The sequence below is a fragment of the Sturnus vulgaris genome, chromosome 13 (assembly GCF_052056855.1).
Source record: "Sturnus vulgaris isolate bStuVul1 chromosome 13, bStuVul1.hap1, whole genome shotgun sequence".
NCBI lineage: Eukaryota > Metazoa > Chordata > Aves > Passeriformes > Sturnidae > Sturnus > Sturnus vulgaris.
Genome location: NC_142255.1, coordinates 5,626,387 through 5,647,116, shown reverse-complemented (window position 1 = coordinate 5,647,116; position 20,730 = coordinate 5,626,387). Strand labels below are relative to the sequence as shown.

Below are 20,730 nucleotides of genomic sequence, written 5' to 3'. Positions count from 1 at the left end.
GCTAAAATCTTTGCATCAAATGTACTATGCTGTGCTTGCAGCACAGACCTCCTCTGTGGCTGCAAAAAGATGATATAATCATTGCTGTACCATCTCCTGTGCACAGCTGATGGTTTTCTGGGTGATCCTGGTGTACTTGCAATCTGTTATTGCATGAGTATAACATCTTGTGTGTGTGCACATGAAATTCACATGGCAATTTTCACAGGCTGTGTTCAGTCCTACTTGATAGAAAGCCTCTTTTTTAAACCAGAATGGAATTAGTTTCCCACCGAGTTCTTAAAGACATAATTGATAGCAATTTAGACACTAACCATCTTTCCAATCATCATGACGTAAGGTCCCAGATATTTGTTCACACCAAAGATATCTAGTACTCTAATGTACCAGAAAATGATATCTACACAGTAAATCACTCTTCCATAACCCATGTAAGGCTGGTTCTGCAGGCGAAGAATTGCTCCTATGATGAATACTGAAATAGCCACCAGGTCAGTAATATTCCAGTATTCCTGGAGCCAAACTTTGATTTTTTGGCTCAGCTTGCCAGGCTCTGACATCAGAATCTGAAATAAAAACAAACAAACAAACAATTAGAAAAACTACAAGTTACATTTTTGAAGTAATGGTCATGAAAAAAGCCCAATCTTGTAATATTCAACACGTGTCTGAGGCTCCCTCCACTGTCAGCAAAATTTGTTTCAAGCAAGAATATTTTTAGTTATTAGTATATTTTAGAATATGAGACTCTTTTCTCTCCTGTATGACCTCTCAACCCACCCTGTGCACAAGTCCATGCCATTATAATCTCTAAAAGTGAGCTTCATTCTAAGGATTATGAGATGTTGGTATGGTCAGGCTTTACCTCCCTGACTTTCTCCAAAGCCAATGTCACAATGTAGGAGATGACAATCCATTCCTGGACTGATGGCCACCGTTCCATCCGCACCAAGATGATGTAATTAAATAACATCAAGTAACCAAGGTATGATATCTGCCAAAAAAGAGGAAAATTCTTTATGGACTCTAGAGGATGTATCCTAGGATCCTTCCAAATTAGGCATTGATAACTTACACACAAACTCACAAAAACCTGCAGTCTCCACTAATTTCCATCACCAAGTCCTGGATTATTAGTGTAAGCCAAAAGAGCTAACACTCAGTTTTCTACAACCATTCCTGTAAATGTCAAACTGGTGGTGTTGGTATCTCCAAGATACACACCAGCCTTTGGTGACCAAATTAAAAAATTCTGAGACCTTAGAAGAGTTAAGAAATCAAAAAGGATTCAATTACTTTACAGGGAAAAAAAATCTGGAAGCAAAACAGTAACAAACCAAAAGATATTTCAGGGAGAAAATAGTTTTCTAAAGAATGGAATTTTCAGTGTGAAATGTTTACCCACCATCTCAAGGTAGATATAAGGCAGAACAGGGAGTAAAACTGTGAGCAGCAGCTGCCTGGAGGGGTAGGGAAAATAAAAGTCATACAGCCCACTTGCTTTCTCCACTTTTTAATTATGTGGTTAAGCCCATCAGGGCAGAATGCACTCTTCAGCTGAAGCCAGAGGCATACAAATTTCCTTTATCAGTCCTTCTTCCTACACTTGTAACTTAAACCCATCTATGTGGACAGTAGGTTTGCAGGTGTTTTGGTTACTTTGAGTAGCTCCCAGTCTCAGGAGCACTGAAGGAGTACTGAAGCCTACTTCAGTAAGAGCAGAGGAGAAACACCAGACTGAAGGCACTCAAATCCTCTTAGCTGAGGGGTCTGATAATGCAAGAAAGCAAAGCCCCCTTTACTCAGCACCCTAATAACTTTGCTAATTAGGACATTCATATGAACCTGTGTGTTGAGGCTAAGTGTGAAATATTCAGCTGCTGAAGACCCTTACTTGCACAAGAAAAAATATTTTCTTCTCTGCAGGAAGCAGGCCTGCTGCAAAGCCTTGCACACTGGCACAGCCACAAGGCTCCAGCAGCTAAAGGAATCACAGAGGCTGTGGAATATATGATCCAGACAGCTGAATTATCTCATTTGTTGAAAGAAGAAAAACAGCAATTCTAAAGCACTCTAAACCAGGCCCTTTTATGCCTGAGGCTTTTTTAGTCTACTAAAATGTAATTTCTTTGCACTGTAAAACCCTGTTGAATACTTTTCTTTGACATTAAACAGGATTTTTTCTTTTAAATTATTAACACAGGCAGCAGAAAGGGATCAGTGTAGTGTTTTGTGCCTAAAATGTGCTAAAACTAAAAACCTACATATTACTATGACCTACCAGGTATCAGGCATCCTAACCTTGAACTCATAAGAAACCAGTATCCTTTTTAGAGAGCAGACACAAAATTTAAGAGCAGCAGTATGAATAGATATTCTAACAGTTTAACACCAGATAATTCTTGATGCAATAAATAGAAAATTAGATGCTTGTCAAAAATAAGTATTTTAGTTTAGATTGGTTTTGATTGTTTTAATAAAAGTACCTATGAAGTCTTAACAGACTGGGATCTGTGTTCCTATCTAGGCTGCACCCATCTGAGCAACAGGGCAAATGGCAATGATGCTATGGGGCTCCTTCTTGGGTCCTACATTTCAATGCAGAACAGGAGCCAGGTCCTTTAGAAAGCAAGAGAATCCAGCCTAGCTTGGATTGAGTGACTGGATTGTGGAGCTTGCACTTAGTTTGGTGTATTCCACACAGAGCCTCCTTCACAGCATGCAGGAGCTTTAGAGGCTGACAATGTAAGCTTCAGTTATTCATTCTGTTTCACTGTCTGTGCATTTTCCTCTGAATAAAGGGAGCTCTATACTCACCAGATTTCACAAAAGTCAGTCAAATATTTATTTATTACATGATTATTGCTTTTACATTGGTATCTTTTCAGTTTCACAGGCATGAGAAAAACTAACACTATCAGTTCAATCATCATGACTTACTGTGTAGAACCAAAATTTGACAATAGGTGCATTATAGAATTCGTAGATCTTTGTTCCAATTGGAAGGCTCTGTTGTTTTTTCTTTCCATTCTCTTCATCCCCTTTTCGGGAGCCTGTATCTGCATTTGCATCCTAAAAGACCAAAGTTGTCAGATTTCATCAATACACGGCAGTAAAAATAGCAGTTTTCTTCAACCACAGCCCCAGCCAGCTGTTAACTATGCAGGGATTCCCCTGAGCAACAGATTTTTTTTTTTAAAGTGTATAAATAGAATTCTATAAGTCTGTGGAACTACACAGACACTTCCTGTGCCCTGAGAATCCAGTCTGTACTCTTCCATAATTCTTCACTGATTTTATCCCCCAGAGGCAGTTGAGATTTTAACCTGAGAGAGCCACAGCATAATCAGAAAAGTCAGACAAATGAGCAGTCCTGAGATATTAGAACTTTCTAATAATCTCCATTACTGACCGCATTTTCCTCCTCTTTTTCTTTGCCTTCCTCATTTTCTTTTGATGTCTGGTAGGAATAGTCATCATAACTCCGATACTCCAGGAAAAGGATGGTGGGAGGGAAGAGAATTCCCATTATAACCTGTAAACAAGAAAGAATTCAACTCAATATTTGTTTATGTTATGGATTATGTTACAAGGTAGGTCCCAACCCCAAATTTTTCTTTATATAATATTCAAGATATTCTGCCATCCTCAAGCCCATGGAAATGAATAAGAACTTAAGAAGCATTGGCAATAAGGTATTGCATGAAATATGGCACTCTGGAAAGCCTACCATCTCCACAAATACCCTGCAATTAAGAAATTGTGCTCCAAAATTAGTGTGCAGAGAAATGTCATGGAATGGACACATTGGTGGTAAAAGAGGCCTTCAGGTTTGTTACTGGAGTTTATATTTACTTGAGTCACTGACTATAATTAGTTTTAATAGTTAAAAAAAAAAACTATGAAAGGTAAAAAAATCTTCACAGATAGCCCTGGGAAAATTCTCTTACTGTATGAGATTGCTTAGATACAGAAACACAGTCCAAAGTACAGAAAAGGAGCAGAGAAAAGAAGGTGGGTAATGAAACTAGAACAAACATCAGGAGGTTGATTCATTCTTTAGAGAAAAGAAGGGAAAATAATAAACAGATTTGGGAAGTACCACGATGCAATCTGAAAGGCAGGACAGCTGCCTAAAGATTTTAAAGAGATTTTAAGAGGGAGATATGGGAAAGTGGAAATAAACTGAGAATGGCAGAGACAGTGCAATGTGTATGTCAGCGAACTTGGGAATCTGACCTGGGAAGACAGATACAGCACTTTGTCAGTAAGAGGGATTTAAGGAAATAAGGAGGTGAGCAGGATGGGCCTTCATATGGGTGACAGCAACTGCCTAACTCAGCAAAGAAAGGGTCACATTCACATGAAAACACATAAGCAAACATTGCTCTGCTTCCTTAGTGTTGACTCACTCATGTTTCTCTATGTGATCCCCCTCACATTCCTTAGTTTTTTTTGTAAATCAAACAATTAGGAAATATTAAAATCAGTAAGAGAGACTGCATCATCAAATCAGAAAAGCAGGAAATAAGAATCACATAGTTTCACACAATACAATTGCACAGATTTCACTCTTTTCAACACTGAGTCTCAACTGGTATGATATTAAGCAATATAAGAAGCATGTGTCCACATATGGTTTATTTTATCTCTATTCCCATTGCACGGACCCCTAATGGAAATACTTTTGCTTGTCTCCAACTAATTTTTAATAGAAGGAGTATGTTCTCAATCAAAAAATCTCATGCTTTATTGGAATCCACAACTTCTCTCTCAGATTCCAATCATGTAAAGTGTTTTATGGAGTTATATTTTCCTTTGTCGTGGCATAATATTCCTTAGATATCCTGAAATTGGAAGCAAAAGAAATTAGCTTTAAAACAGATAACGTTCCTAAATCTCTAAGGAAGCCATTTTTGCTATGCAAACACTCTGTGTAACAAAGTGCTCCATCCACCAAACTCCCTCTGGGAGGAAGAGCAGAAATACCTTAAGGCCGGGGTTTTTCCGCATGCGCAGCCGCCCCATCCACATGTCTGTCAGGAGCATCTGGCTGCAGGTGTGAGCTATGAAGTCCCTGTGTTTAGCTGCCACAGCCAACTTCAGGCAGGTAGAATTACTCCAGTTTTTCAGTTCATACGTCAGCAGTTTCATGGCAATCTGCTCATCGTGTTTATAGGACTGATCCAAGAGTTCAACAGCCAGCTGGCCAAAATCTCTGGAAGATACAAGATAAAAGCAGTGAAGTTTGACTTAGAAATCAATCTGCTCTGGGGTTTTAGCTCTGTTCACTGGGCATCATATTTATCAACACACATGTATAGTGACAAGAACAACTAATCTCAAGCTTGATTTGGAACAGTTTACAAAAGTTCCAAACAAACTGCTAGTGAACAGAGGGAATTTGCTTAGACCAATAACATCTTAAAGGCAGTTTAGATGTATCATCAGATACTCCTTAATTTATGGGAGTAAATGCTGAAATAACTTTGTGAAATAAAACTAGCTGGTTTTACAGAAAGGAGCTGAAGAAATAATGCATTCTGTCAGAAAAAATGCAAGTCTTCTTACTAGTGTTGCCTTGAGATACTGAGACCACGTTTTGCCTTAGTCTTTGCTTTGCCTTGTTGATAAATTGGCTCAAATAGTATTCTGTGAAACGACATTTACAAATGGATTATACTGAACTACAAATAAAGCTTCTCAGCAAGCTTATAGCAAGTGAATATAAAGTCTGCTCTGCATCTACTAACTTTGAGTTGTTGTCCAGATCCTGAGAGATGTCATCCACCAGCTCACTCTCTGAAGACTCATGGGCCATAGACTTGTAGAGTTTACAAGCCACAAGTGCCTTGGCCATGGATTCCTCTCCTCGTTGCCAAAGGAACAGGGCCATCTTCTGCCGTTTCATGAGCACAGCCCACACCATCAGCTCATGAAAGGGGTACTGAAAGCGGCTGACTTCTGGGTCATCCACATCAATATCAATCTCTTCCTCCTTTTTTTTCTTTTTCTTCTTCCCTTTGGTGGGAGGCTCATCATCCTGGGAAGAAAAATTGTTCCCATCAGCTTTTAACAGCTCACCTGACTACAGCACCATGCATGGAACAAGTACTGAGTGAACACATTAATACTCAAAGTTCTTATTTGGTTTTGCTGTTTGCTACCATGAATGCAATAGGATAGAGCATGCACTGAGCAAGCACACACAGACTCAGATTTTATTCAGGGTGCTGTTTCTTGTCACCCATCCTGGAAAAGTGCAGTAGAACCCCTTGGTACTGAAGGCATACCTTCACACTGCATTGTAAAGAGATCTCTACTTCATGTAGAATTGCACAGGCTGGTCTGCAACAAATTAATATTTAATGATTTCCTCTGCAGTGTCAGTGGGGCCTAACAAAGCTGAATTCCCTACAGATAGGCTCCACTATCATTTCTGGTTCCGTGTGTCTGTGTCTATCCCTGCAGAGCAGTGCTGTACATCTTTCAGGTACCAGAGCACTTTTCCAACTGATGTGCAGGCCATGGCAACATGCAAAAGGCAGACAGGCACACAGCACCCTAAGAACAGCAAGATACCAAAGGGAGTCTTCACCTTGGAATAAGCAATCTCCTCTTATGTATGCAGTGCACATGGAAGGTATTAAGTATCCCATTTCCTAAAGGGATGGGGAGGATAGGCCATTACTACAGGAACCAACATGGAAGTAACTGAAGGGAAGTAGTGACAATGAAGCAGGATCCTGAAGGGAGAAAAGCCATGATTGGGAAAATCAGCGTATAAAAAAATGTAGGAAGAACATTGCATATATATGTGTAGGCAGAGTTCATCATCATTGTATACCTGGAGTCCAATCTCAGAAGTGTATTTCAAGTAAAAGAAATTGCTATCCTACAAAATCAGTTCTCATTTAAGCAAGCTCAGCACAATGCACTATTTTTCAACAAAATGTGAATTTAAGTCCAAATTCAGAATTCAGCCTCCCACACCAAAGATGACTCTTTGATTTCTCAAAGATTTCCAAAGATAACTCTTCAGCTCAGCAACTGAGCACGTACTTCCCCTTCAGCAGTTTTAGGAACTGCAAGTGCTGACCTGCGTCTTCTACGGAAAATTCAGGGGCATCAATTGCACAAAGTATTTACCGTGTCTAAAGCACAGGACATAAAATCTTAAATGGAGGATAAAAAATTAGGTCCTCTACACCCTCGGAAAATCAAATAAAAACAAAATCCCGTGTAAGATAGAAAGTGCTGATGAGTCTAAATTTCCTGTTTTAGAGCGGCTAACACTGGAAATAAAAAAAACCCAACCACATGGAGTCACAGCAATTTACTTATCACTTCAGCAAAAGAAATATAAATGTTCTTTTAACTTTTTCTTTCTCTTGGAAGAAGGAGAGGGCTCTACCTGCTGTCAAGTGGAACAAACACTTCAGTTTGTGCCACATAAAACATTTCTCACTGAAAGAAACAGAAAGATCAAAATGTGTTTTTGGAGAAGCACTGTGATCAATGCTGATCAAAAAGGGTTGCACCTCTGAGGGGCTGAACTTTTGGCCTTGATCCAGTAGAAAATAGAAGCTGATCAGAGAGATTAAACACAACTTCTTTCAAGGGTTCTCTACAGATTTTCTCTGTTGAGAAAAGGGCTGCTTATCTGCCTGGAGAAACAGGGCCCTTTGTGTGGGGGTATGGTTCACATCAACTGTAACACAAGGCAAATGAAAATCTACTGTGCTTGAGCACTATCACAGCATCAATAAAACCCCACTTGCTACAGAAATGCACCTGTCTCTTGGTGTCAATGCTCTCCCGGTCTGTAGTGGATTTTTTTTCTTTTCCAGAAACAAAAGCAACTACCTCCAAAACAGAGTGAGTTTTTAGGTATCATCCCAGATTAGTTTCTGCTCAATAACACATTTCTGCAGATACACAAGCAATTGAGGTAGAGGCTGGACCCAAAATTCTGGATCAGCATCACTGTTTACAAAACATGGTGCCATCACAGTAGCAAGGATGTTTTATAGTGGAGGGCAGCATCTGAGCACTTTGGTTTTCACTCAAGTTAAATGCTTTCTCTATGGTAAAACATCATTAAGCACAGAAATTGTTATTTTATGGTTAAAGGAGATTTTGCCATAAGTAGCACTTCTGGATTATATTATCTTTTCAATGTCATTAATGTATACACATGAATAATTAAATCTACAGTATCCTGTCTAGTTGAAATTTTCTGTAAATCACTGTAACAATGAAAAAATTAAGAACAAGAACAGAACTGTACCAAGAAATATGTAGATAAAGCCAGTGTTTTAAATAAATCCAACTTACCTCCATGCCTAGTAGTTTAAGAGCTTTTGGCTGAATATTAAAAAATAGAAAAGAAAATCAGTTAGATGAGAGAAAAATTTTAAAGACTAAACAATACCAAGCAAGCCTATTTTTATTTACAGACATAAATAATAAAAATGTATTTACAAATGTATTTACAGCATTTATTATGAAACTTACTGTTATAAATGATTGTACAAATAATGCTGCAATTAGTTACTCTTCATTTAAATTGTATTTGCAGGAATGCAATGGGTTAGGAAATATCTATCCTGCACTCAAAGGAAAGATTTTAATTCAGATTGAAGAATTAAATGAATCATTTGATAAATAATGCTTTGAGAATTAAAATCACCACAGGGTCACAAAAGTAAAAAAAAAAAAGTGCTTCTAAGCATACCACAGTTAGGAATATTTGGATTGTAAACTACTGGAATAGGAGGAAATTCACCTCCAGATCAGTGTATTCACCACCACTGATGTCCTCACATCCTTTAACACAGATGTCTTATAATTTTCTTATATAACTTCACTCTTGGAGCTTCAACTTCTACCTTGCAGCTTCAGTTTAGGATTTAATATGCAGTGTTTCACAAAAACAAAGGAACAGAGTATTACTTGTTTTTTTACCATCAGCACAATGGCCACATCCAGAATGAACTCATTCTTACCCTCTTTGGTCCAAATAAATTATTATAAAGAGTCCGAAAACTTTTCCGAGTATAGTTGCAGCGATAGGCTCCACCCATGAGGTATTCCAGGACAAGACCAATATCTATTAGGCTGATATGATAATCTGGTGGAAGATTTCCCTACAAAAAAATCCCCCACAACTTAATAAGGATTTAGGATAAGAAAACATGACATAGATTAAGTTGCCTGGCTAGACATATGCCACAATTAAATTGGCACATGGGTGTTATTTACAGGCACTGGGTTCAGTCTTTGAACATTTGTATGAAATTAGCTGATTCACATAATGAAAACTTTTGGGGTCATAGCTTTTTGGTCTTGTTGTTAACAGAATTCACATTTCTGAACAACTTTTCATTTGATTTACTCATACATCAGTGTCCATACAAATTTACGTTGTTTACAAGGGTTATATGCATGAACTTGAGAAACTCTGTACTGATTATCATTAATCCAGTATAAAAGCATGACAATTTCATGGTGAATCTCTCTGATAATCATACTTTACATACTTTTTTAATGGAAACTTATGTTTCATCTTATAGTCTACAGTTGAGACTACAATGCAGACCATGTTTAATGTGCAGTTCAGAATCAAAAAACAAAAAGCAAACTCTAATTTCAACAGTTACAGCTAAAACTGGATAATTGTATTGACTCCACTGGAAAACAAATGGTGCTTCATTGTCCAAGCTACATCCTACAGCAATGACTGATTCTACATCACCACTGAGCAGCTGCTATGATGAAACAACTACAGCCTAAGGAAGCACATCACCTCCAGGTTAACCCAACTGAATCCCCGGGATTGCCGCTGAGGGAGGGAGCATGGAAATGCAATGGAAAACAGGAGAGACAGACAGACAGACAGACAGCAGAATGCAGAGAACATTAGTGATCCTCATAGTGACAACACTGAATGAGAAAAGTGTTGCCAGATGAAGCAGATGAATATGAATTATACATTGACACAGTACTGCATGATCCCCACATCTGAACCTCCCTGGAATAACTGGGAGTTTTCCTTGCAGAAATGAATAAAGGTGATTTCATGTAGCTGAATTTTACTGAATAAAAGCTTCAATAGCTCTAAGAGAGAAAATATGACAAATCTCACAATGATCCTTGCTAGTCACATATAATGAACAAATTTTCATGTAATGGAAACAAATGAATAAGAAGTTTAGGACAGAAGAGATTTTCTCCCAGGTAAAAGTTGAAATAGTAGGAGAACAGTAACTGGCAAACACACAAGGAAACAAAAAAAGGCAACAAATTCTGCAGTCACGAGTAGGGCTTCCAGTTAACCTAGCAGGCTTTTCCTTCCACTCCTCCCCTGTAATCCTGCTTTGGGAGGTTCTTGTAGAGAGGAAACAGCATCAACCTAAATCTCAAATGTCATATTATACTATAAGAGCTTAATTTAGTTAACTCCTTAGTTTTTAAATTACAAGCAGTGCCATACCCGATTTAGACTGACGTCACTGCTTGCCACAGGGAGACATTTAACTTTTCTTAACAGCTGCCATCTAATTTCAAATGCCTGCTTGGCCCCATGCTATGCTTGCTTCTACTGTTGATTCACATGGCTTAATGCAACCACATAAATGTAACACTGCTTACCTTTTTCACATCTCTGACTAGCAAATGCAGTGTATTTGGAGGACCCAGTCTCTGAAATAAAAATAATTCATGGTCCATTAGAGCTTCAGTTCTTCAGATTTTTTGCAAACACAAACAAACAATTAAACAAACAATTAATGACCTTAAGCAGAAATACAGATAGCAATCACGTGCCATCACACTCCAGAGGGGTGAAAAGAAAGAACTGGGCTACAGCGACAAACACCTTTCTATCAAGAGCTGTGTAATATCCCTTTTTTATAAACCTTTCTGTGGGGATTCAAGTCACATACAATACAGTGGAAAAATATCACAGGGCTTTTCAGTATTTTTGCTCACTCACGGTGTTATAAAGTTCCTCCAGGCGAGGAATAGTGAGGAAGTGCTGCATGTTCACTCCATTCTCAATAAGCAGTTTCACAAAGTCCACTCGATCCAGGACCAGTGCATCCAGCATAGCCTGCTCCAGGGAGTTCACCTAAATTGCAGGGTGCAGAATGTGAGACCACATGAGTACAAATGGGTACAAATGGTTGGGTAGCAACCACAGCCATTTTCACTACTTAGGATATGGACTGAGTTCCCACATATGCAATCAGTTTGTAAGTAAAAGGAATTTAGAAAGTAACATTTTAACCACATGAAGTGAATAGAGATAGCTGAGTTTTCCAAACTTTTAGCAACACCAGTGTAGCTTTCAGTCTTTCAACATGTAGCTTTCAATCTTTTTGTTCAGTATTTTTAACTAAACTAGGCATCCCATGCTTGACACATTATGTGAAAAAGGGATTTATTTGCTCAGCATGACAGGGACGAGTTAAACTAAGACATTCATAGAAGGAAGATGTTCACTGGTGGTCTTATTTCCTTCTGACACGTGCAGGGAAGAAGAGGCTGCAGCTCAGTACTGACTTGTACTGTTGAGATATGACTGCATGTGGTGCACATGGGATGAGAGGGGTTCTTGGCTCAAATACTAAAGAGCATTCCTGCAGAATCTACAGTTGATCTTGTGGGAATGTGCAAAAGATCTTTCTACAGAATCAAAGTGTGTATCTTCCTTCTGTCCTTGTATCTCAGAATGAAAAAAAAATCTTCAGTAGTTTTTTTACAAATACTTTCATCTCACCCAGTTCAGGAGTTCAAGTTTTCTTGGGTCTGTTTCTTCTTCTGGTTCTTCTTTTGCTTTTCCTCCCTTTTTCTTCCCTTTTCCTTTCCCTCTGCCTGCTTTAGTCTGAGGTGCTGGAGATTTCTTTTCCTTCTCTGGAGCTGTACCATCAGCTGTAAGGCTTCCTATAGGCTGTATTTATAATGCATTAAGTATTAGAAATCAAATTAATCTTACAGTAACTATTTCATTGAGAACACTTCTACCAATCTCAGCCCCCAATCACCACTTCTCACATTGAGTCAACTAAAAATGATAATTTCTCTAAGTTTAAGAGCCTTTCTGCATAGTCACAGCTTTACTCTTTTTAAAAAGCTGTTATGTCTAACTTAGTAACACTGAAAGTCAAAGCAGTGAAGGAGATCGACTGGGGAGGATTTCTCTCGAAAAATAAAATCCATGTAAGAGGACTGGGATACTTCAGCTCCTTTGCTTTCTCTGAAAGCAACAGTTGTCAAAATAAATAGCAACAAGAGTTGGACAGAAAGAGCTTAACAAGAATGCTGCATGATACCAAATAGCATCCATACTGCAGAGAGGAGAGGAGAGGAGAGAGAGCCACTCACTGGTTCATTTATGTTCTGCAGACTGTATTTCTGTTTATACCTCTCGAGACACGTTCATCCTTCAGCTAAAGTCCTTCCCCTTTTCAACCTATCTGCCCAGAGGAGAGGCACACATGCACCACACTACTTGTCTGTGATTTGGAGGCTTAACTTGCTCCAGATAATGCTTAGGTTACACAAATTCCACACAGAAGAAAACTGGATTATAACTACCTGTGCTCTGCACTGACAACTACAGGACCAAGCCTTTAACAAGGCTTCTTTCCTTTTATTAATCCTTAAAAACTCTCCTCTACCCAGCTACCACAAATCTATTCAAAAGCCTGGACAAAACTGCAACTGCCAAGTGGCAGCACAGGCTGCTCTGAAAGCAATTTCTAGGAACCTGGAATGACAGTGAATCCCAGCTGGCTGGTACTGCTTCCACAAACTGCAGTGCAGGAGAAGTATGAGCCAGGCAAAAGCAGTAACAGGCTTCAGTTCTTGGTGGGATCTCTGAATCTAACCACAATAACATGGAGGTTGGGATATTCCATCCAATTAAATATTTAAAAGTAGTTCTACTTCACAATCTTTAGGATTATTAAATCCTCTCTGTAAAAGCGTTTTAATGAACCTGGAATATTGAAATGATCGCATTACTAGAAGTGAAGGAATAAAGCTGCATATGCAGCAACATGTGTTTAAATTTAATGATACAGATTTAATAATGCATCTTATTCCAGATGAATAAGTCTCTCCATTATGCACAGCATGCACATGAATGGTATTCCTTTGAGTGTCATTTTATTGCATAATTACAAGAAAGACAACCAAGCAAAAAACCAACCAAAATTCTTTCCCTTCATTCTTACAGCCTCTTTCAGGCTGCTCTCCTCATGACACTTTGGAGTAATTCAGCATCAGATGGTTCACACAGTAAAGCAAAAAGCATCAATACAGTGACACATGAAAACAGCTTAAATAAAGGATTTTAGTTACACGGGTGAAATGCAGTGTTTCTCCATTGCTTGCCAGTGCAGCATCAAAATCCAAGGTGCAAATATTATACAATTTAATTTAAACTACTGACAAACAAAATGACAAAGAAAACTTTGTCTTACTGGCCAGTGGTGTCCAAAGACAAAGATTTGGCTGCGTGCAATATCTACACGATTCCAGGCCAAAGCCAGGCTGAGCTGGTCTGGAGCAGATGCATTGGTACCTAAAGTGAAACACACAGATATTTCATATTTCACACATGAGGAAACAACACTGGACAACCTTCTGCAATAGCTAGAAAACCACAAGCCTGGCTCCATATCATACTGCCATTAGAATAATTCTGACACAAAGCAGTGGATTCATCCAATCAATTTATAGCATTTTCCATTTAACCTCATAATCCTAATTTCCAAAAGATTAATAAGATTTTTAAACTTCCACGTTGACTTTTATTCTGATGCTAGAAAGACATTCAATTCTTCTTAAAGACCCCTCTCAGCTCCTCTGGCTGATACTGTACATAAAAGTATAAAAATTCCTCTCTTTATTCCTTAGTTTTGGGGACTCCAGAGATCCCATATAGAGCCTGTATCAGAACCTGTACATAACTACTGTATATCCACAGACAGAAAACAGATGTTTCAGCAAACATAACAAACCCCAATTCAATGTGGAACTGATCAAACTGATCCTATTGCTCTACGGTTTAAATGGCACAATCCGAGATCTGGAAAAATCCAGACAGCCTTTCATCTTCTCACTTTTTCTTTTCCTAACTTTATTAATATATGCTAGAACTACAATAAAATGAGCTGCAATATCAGCAGTACAGTTGTTGCAGCACTCCCATCCCATGCTTTCAGAGAAGGAAAGCCATATAAAACTTTCAATCTAGATTTCATGCTTCATGCTAATGTGAACATTAACCAAACACATCCAGGTACTTGTTAGAATCTAAGCAAAGAAACCAAAGACTTAAACACAAAGAGTGAATGTCAGACAGTGCCTAGGAATGTCCTCTTGGGATGCTGCAGTGCAGCCTTCCTGAGTGCCTGGAGAACCCACCTTTGAGGAGAGCAGTTAGGATGGACATCTCAATGTCGTGCTGCCCTTCCGAGCCCATGCGGAACACGGTGATCTAAAGGGCAGCACAAAACCAAACACACAGAATTACAACACGGGAAAGAGAGACACTGAACACGTGGATAGAAAATAGAACAGAATGGTGCAGCTTTATCATTTCCTACACCTTCAGATTTTTCCAAAAGTACAGTTCCAGTAAATTGTTCTTTGAAATTTAATTTTCATAGAGGTGTTTGATTAAATTCTTTCAGTGAAGTTATGCTAAAATACTTCTGCATTGGTGAACATTACAAACTTAATGAAAAATCTTCACCAAATCCATGAATTCTAAAAAGTGGTGACAAAACTGCCATGCAAAACTGATTGTTTTCTGATGGTTCCATTACTTCCCAGTAGTAATGGAAATGGAAATGCTAGTTACTCAAGATAATTATAATTGCATTCATTTTATTGATAACACTCAAATACTTTTTAGCTGCAGGATGCATTATGTATGGCAATCAAAAAGGGAGAACCATGTGAAAAAAGCAATTATTTCTAGTCACATTTGCTTAGTCCAGTCCACTGCAATTCAATGATTTTAAAAATAGTAATTAATGTAAAGCTTAGCCATTTAACCACATATTAGAAGACTAATAATTAAAAAGCAGAATAACCAAATATTCTATGTTAAAAAAATTAATACCAAATGCAGACCAAAAAACTCCCAAATTCTTCATTTTCCAGAAGCAACTATTCACCTTAACTACTGAGAGTAGCAATTTTCTCAACAGTTAGAATATATTTTGCAGGAATGCAACGATACATGACATTAGAAAAAGAAGAATTACAGAAAAATATTGCTAATTAACAGGAACAGACAAAACTAACAACAGAAAACCATAACCATAAGTCTGCTTAGGCTGCACAGCCAATGTCTGAATTTTGCTGAGTAAACCGGGCCTGCTCTGATGCACATTTTAACTTCAAAATAGTCTGACTAAAGCAGCTGTGGGCTCTCTTCTCTCATTTTTTTAGGAAGATTGATTCTCTCTCAGTCAGCTTATCAGAGTCATGTTTACTACCAGCTTTACATCCAGTGAAGGTGTGTGTATGGAACTCATCTTGGCATCATATTTACACAAATTCACTGAAACATTTCCTCAAAGGCAGACACTCAGGGATTCATTCTGCCTGCAAAGACACTGATTGCAGTTTCAATACACTGCTTCTGGACCACAGATGTGAGTGTCACAGATTTTCTTCTCCTGAGCATTTTCTCTGCAGCTGGGGTGTGGGAGAGGGGCAGGAACCTGAGTGAGTGGTACAGCACTGCACACCTGCAGCAAACCAGGAGCAACAAAGGGTGGGATCTTCAGCAACACAATGCTTCAGTTCCTTCTCACAGGCCTGCCAAGTCCCTTTTCCTGGAATGAAAGGCTGTTAAAGAGTAACTATGTCAGAAAACAAAAACTGCCTTAATGCACTCTGAATGCTTTTTGCTCCTAGGAGCCCTCTCTTCAATTATCTTCCCTCCACTTTCATTGGATCCTGTGTTTAATGCATTTCTCTCAGTGTCTTACTCTGCCTTGCTGAAGTCTGTGGAAAAAGATTCCTATCAATTTATGCAGGAGAAGAATCTGATATTTGTTTTTGGAGCTTTCCAGAAGATGTAATCCCTTCTTGGCCTATGCTTAGGAATGAATGTGTACATTTAATGCAGCTATATGAGGGAAAAAAAAGTTTAAACTATAACCCTGGGAAAACGACACTTGGAAGTGCTCTATAAAGTTTGGTCACAGAAATTACCTTTGTGAACTACTTTTAGGATACTTACAAGTTCTTTTTTTTTCATGCACTCCATAAGAATGACAAACAGTTGATGAGCTTGATTCCTGTTGTAGTTAAAGGTTTTCTGGATGGTAACTAGAAGCTGGTCCCTAAGGGATTCATTTATTATCCTAAATGAAAAATGAGACATAAAAGAAGACATTGCCAGAATGAATATATATTCAGAAGGCCTGCTGTTTAAGAAACTATAATATCCAGGTAACCCTCTTCTATATCAGAGATATACTTCTGTTAACAAGTTCAGTCTTCAGGATTTTATCACTAGGCTTTACAGGACCCCTACCTTTGCTTCTAAATGTTCCAAGTCCCTTTGCATATAGCTAAAAACCACAAAATACTTCACATTTCTGATATATTACCTCGGTTGTGGTCTTAAACAGAGGACTGAATTTGTTAATGCATCTGAAACCTCATAATACCCAACTGAGAAACGAATGAACAATTCAAAAGATAATGAAATTAGATTGAAAACATTCTTGAAAGGTCAGAAATGTTTGATATTCCAAAGCAATACAAAACAGCCCTTCAATCTTCATCCATTTCCCAATAAAACACATGTATTTTCAGATTATGGTAAATATTACCAGCAGGTGCCTGAGAGATGCAGCAAAATTCAAAGTTCATTGTGAGAAAATGATTGGACTGGCAAAAAAATTCTCATTATAGATCTGTCTTACTAGACGAACACATTTATCATAATTATTGGGGAAGAAAAATGGACACTACATCATATGCACTGTCACTGGGAGGGAAAGTCATGCAGTGAGCACATCTCAGAGAGACTGATCCTGATAAGCTCTTTCAATTACCTATGAGCTGATAGGAAGAATGAATAAGAAAGAAAAAAAAAAGGCAAGCCAAATTTGATCTAAACTAAGGAAACTTGTTAGACAGAAAGGAAAGTTTCTGAATCATAAACACTGTTGGTGCAATTAAATATGTGCTATGTCTAAGCACCAACAAAATCCAGCATAAGAGCTGCTCTCCTAAATCAGCAAATAATATCCATACTGCTTGCAACACTAGTTGTCTGCTTAATATTTAATCCAAGCTAAGCTTCAACTTCAGTCAAGGAAATAGGTTCTATATTCAGCACAAGACAGTTAATTAAGACAATATACAAGGTGTTTGGCTGGAAGGCAAAAGCAAGAGAATGAAGGAAGCCCAAAATTTCCACAGCTGGTCTGGCACTCTTGGACAGTGAAGTTCATTGAAGCATCACAGCAGTATCAGGCAGCACAAATTTTGCAAATCCATGCACTAATTAACCTCAGCCCTGGCCTGAAGAAAAGAGTTACTCCTGGGAACTTGTCCTTGCTTCTACCATGCCCAACCCAACACCAAGTACAGTGCAGCAAACCCTGATGGAGCTTGTACAACAGTGTGTTGTACTGAGAGCAAGCTCATTTCAAAGGACCATAACATGCATTCAAAATAGTAACAACTTCTGCTCATTAACTTCAGGGCTAAGACCAAAAGCTGACTGGCTGCAGAATGCCTCTGTTAGCAGCATTTTGTACTTGAGGGGCTTTTTAAATGAAGCTCTATGAAAGCAAGGCATATAGTCCTACACAGCTCTGTGGAAGACGTTGAAACCTTACCCTCCTTCTTCTGAATACTTGTGTGCAAATGACAGAATGTCGGACGCTCGCCCGCTGCCATCACAGATCACAACTGGGAGAGGGGGATCTTCCCTCAGACATTCCAAGACAATGGAGATCACATTGGGACCTCCTTCCACTATGAGACCAACTACAGGAACACCTTGCCCCAGTCCTGCAAAAATCAGAAGAATAGAAACAAGAAAAAAAAAGAAGTGTAATTGAGATGTAGTTTAAGAAAGTAAGTGGATGTGATTTCTGTGTTAGAGTACAGCTTCAACCAGAGTCCTTAGGAAAAATGATGGCCATTTGGTGGCCAATGTGAGCAAAAACGCCAATATGCTCTTCCCCATGTCCAAAAGGAAAAGAGTAAGATGTCTCTGCCCTTGCTTTTGCATCAGCTCCATACTGATAACTTATCCACTCAGTGCTGGTGGAAGCTTGTAATCTCTCTCGACAGGCACAGATAAAGCAGCTAACACGACTGTCCTACTGCTTCATCAGCTTCACTGTTACTTGGATGGCTCCCAGCCTTTGATGCTTTATCTCTTCATTGGTTACCTAGGGGAAGTCTTCAATAAGGTGACATACCTATGCTTATTCCTAAGATAGAAAAATGAAATCAGTGTTTTTATCATGAGGCTGAAATGGCTGGCCGATGGAAGAGACGACAGCTGAGCATCCCTTTGCTGTCCCTGCCTCACTGTGATCTCCAGGCATAGGATGACAAAGGGAAGCCCACAGGTCACATGGTCTCAGTAGCCTTGGTCACAAAAAACTTAGGAAAATTGATGACAAAACATTACCTGAATGCTGACTAATTCCACTCTCACAAGCATTTGAATTCAGTTCTTAATCTGTGAAATGACCAGCGCTTTTTAAAGATGCACATTTTTTGTTTGGCTGAGAACGCATGAAAGAGTTCATATTTTCACCCTTGATTCCTCTCTGAAGAACAGGAGCACCATGCACAGTAACAGTAGAAGCTTCCTGACATCCTCCTGTCAGCACCCAGCTCTGATAAGGAGGAGTCAGAGCACGGGCCGGCCTGTGTGTCCATGAAATCTTTAGTGATTCCTCCTGAGATTTCCAGCAGAAGTGCCTGTGCTTGGAGTGATTAAGAAGAAACAAAACAACTCCCTGTATGTGTAACTAGCAGGTGTACTGCAGCCCTTCTCAGAACAGTTTCTGTGTGTATTCCCAACTTTGCCCTTCTCATGACAAAAATCATCAAATACCACCTAAATCAGAGTTGATATCCCCAAGCCCCAGTGGTATTAAAAATTACCACTTCAGGAATGACACAGAACATCTTGTCTCTGGGCCCTGAATTCCTGATCTTCCAGGCCAATGCTCCCTTTTACAACCTTACAGCTCTGCTAGCACTTGTGAAGAAGACAAAAATGACAAAAGCAGGCTGAGCTGTTTCCATCTGCAGGCAGCAGTACCTGGCACTGCCTCCATGCTCAAAGGCAAGGGGCAGCATTTTCCTGATCCATTTCTTAGGCTCACCATGGGCACAGGGCAGAGCTTAGAGACTTCCCAGGACATTTGGATACCTCACAGCTGATCTCTAATTGTGCCTTTTGGCTTTACCTGACACTCTACTTGATTTTCCTGATCTACCTGCAAGAGCACTCAGACCCTGTAAGAAACTTCTGTGGAGTTCAATGCAATTGCCATTCTGGATGTTTCTTCTCTCTTATTTTTACAGGCCTACACAGTTTACAGGGCCACCAGTAAGAGGTAAGAAAAGCAACTGGTAGAACTGATGTTGATTTTCCAGTAGCTCTTAACTGATATGTGAATTCAAAGACTAAAAACACTTTTTGGACAATTTTTAATTAGGATTGTGGAGTTATTTTTTAATAGTTTATATATTTTTTATTTCACCTTTTATAAAGATTTTTTTACATGTTAATGAAAATATGTCTTTTAAAAGAATTATTTTCTAAATAACAATAAGAAAAGTTATAGAAAATTATTTTAGTGAGGCCATAATAAATGGAAGAAATTTTAAAACTGCACAAAACTCTAAATACCAAAGCATTAAGGTGATGTCTTATTTGTCACTAAAAATCAAAGTGCTTGCTAAGTTTTATCACTAAGATCAAAGAATTTTGTGTATGATATTTCAAATTAAACAAATCCATATATAAAAGGGAAAATAAAATGCTCATGTGAACATTTGTAATCAGAAATCACTAAGTTTCACAGGATTCCTGTAAACAGGAAAAAATCCTGTGAAAAATCCTGTAAAAACCCCATCATTCTGGATGTTTACTGATGCTTATGAATTCTAGCCCAGAAGTACACAAATTCTTTGCATTTCCTTTTCCTTAGATTCTCACTGCTTTGAAGCTTCTCCTCACTATTATTGTCAATTTTTCTCCACCCTTTTATGCAATCCTTACTCCGTGGTTTTTCTGCCTGGTTCGATGTGGGCTCTTTCACCACTTATCAGACAGCACGTGTTCTAATCCAGTCACAGTCCTGACCACATTTCCACTGGAAAGAGCTGGAAGAAGCCTTTAATTTCCATATTTTCAAGTACTTCAAGCCCTCCTTCTCCCCTCCAAGATGTTATGGTTACAGTTTGCCCCACTCATACTCACGTGTGTTAATTTTCTGGAGGGAAATGTGTTTTTCCAACTGACGCCGTAATTTTACTTCAGCTCCATATTTACCTAATGTGCCATTGTCTGCCAGAATGAAGTGGGTGTGGGAACTATTGAGCACAGAGAGCTTACTTAGAGGGTTTGACATTGTTTGGTAAACTCGTGTTACCTGTGTGCCAAGAGGAGAGATGCACCTAGATTAGAACCAAGAATCAAATGGGAAAATG

The 20,730-nt window shown here is 38.7% G+C and overlaps 1 protein-coding gene across 1 annotated transcript in view; it reads right to left on the bottom strand.

The window, feature by feature from the left end:
- TRPM1 (transient receptor potential cation channel subfamily M member 1) overlaps positions 1-20,730 on the bottom strand; it is a 93,908-nt gene that overhangs the window by 15,785 nt on the left and 57,393 nt on the right. Inside the window, exons 7-22 of the mRNA XM_088172433.1 lie at positions 20,501-20,672; positions 17,886-18,060; positions 16,271-16,394; positions 14,437-14,509; positions 13,491-13,591; positions 11,783-11,953; positions 10,997-11,131; positions 10,654-10,704; positions 9,009-9,149; positions 8,338-8,367; positions 5,754-6,043; positions 4,990-5,218; positions 3,413-3,535; positions 2,941-3,072; positions 866-994; positions 315-566 (exon numbers count right to left, since the gene is read on the bottom strand). Of these exons, the coding sequence (XP_088028559.1) occupies positions 315-566; positions 866-994; positions 2,941-3,072; positions 3,413-3,535; positions 4,990-5,218; positions 5,754-6,043; positions 8,338-8,367; positions 9,009-9,149; positions 10,654-10,704; positions 10,997-11,131; positions 11,783-11,953; positions 13,491-13,591; positions 14,437-14,509; positions 16,271-16,394; positions 17,886-18,060; positions 20,501-20,672 (2,328 nt within the window). The remainder of the gene's footprint in view (positions 1-314; positions 567-865; positions 995-2,940; positions 3,073-3,412; positions 3,536-4,989; positions 5,219-5,753; positions 6,044-8,337; positions 8,368-9,008; positions 9,150-10,653; positions 10,705-10,996; positions 11,132-11,782; positions 11,954-13,490; positions 13,592-14,436; positions 14,510-16,270; positions 16,395-17,885; positions 18,061-20,500; positions 20,673-20,730) is intronic.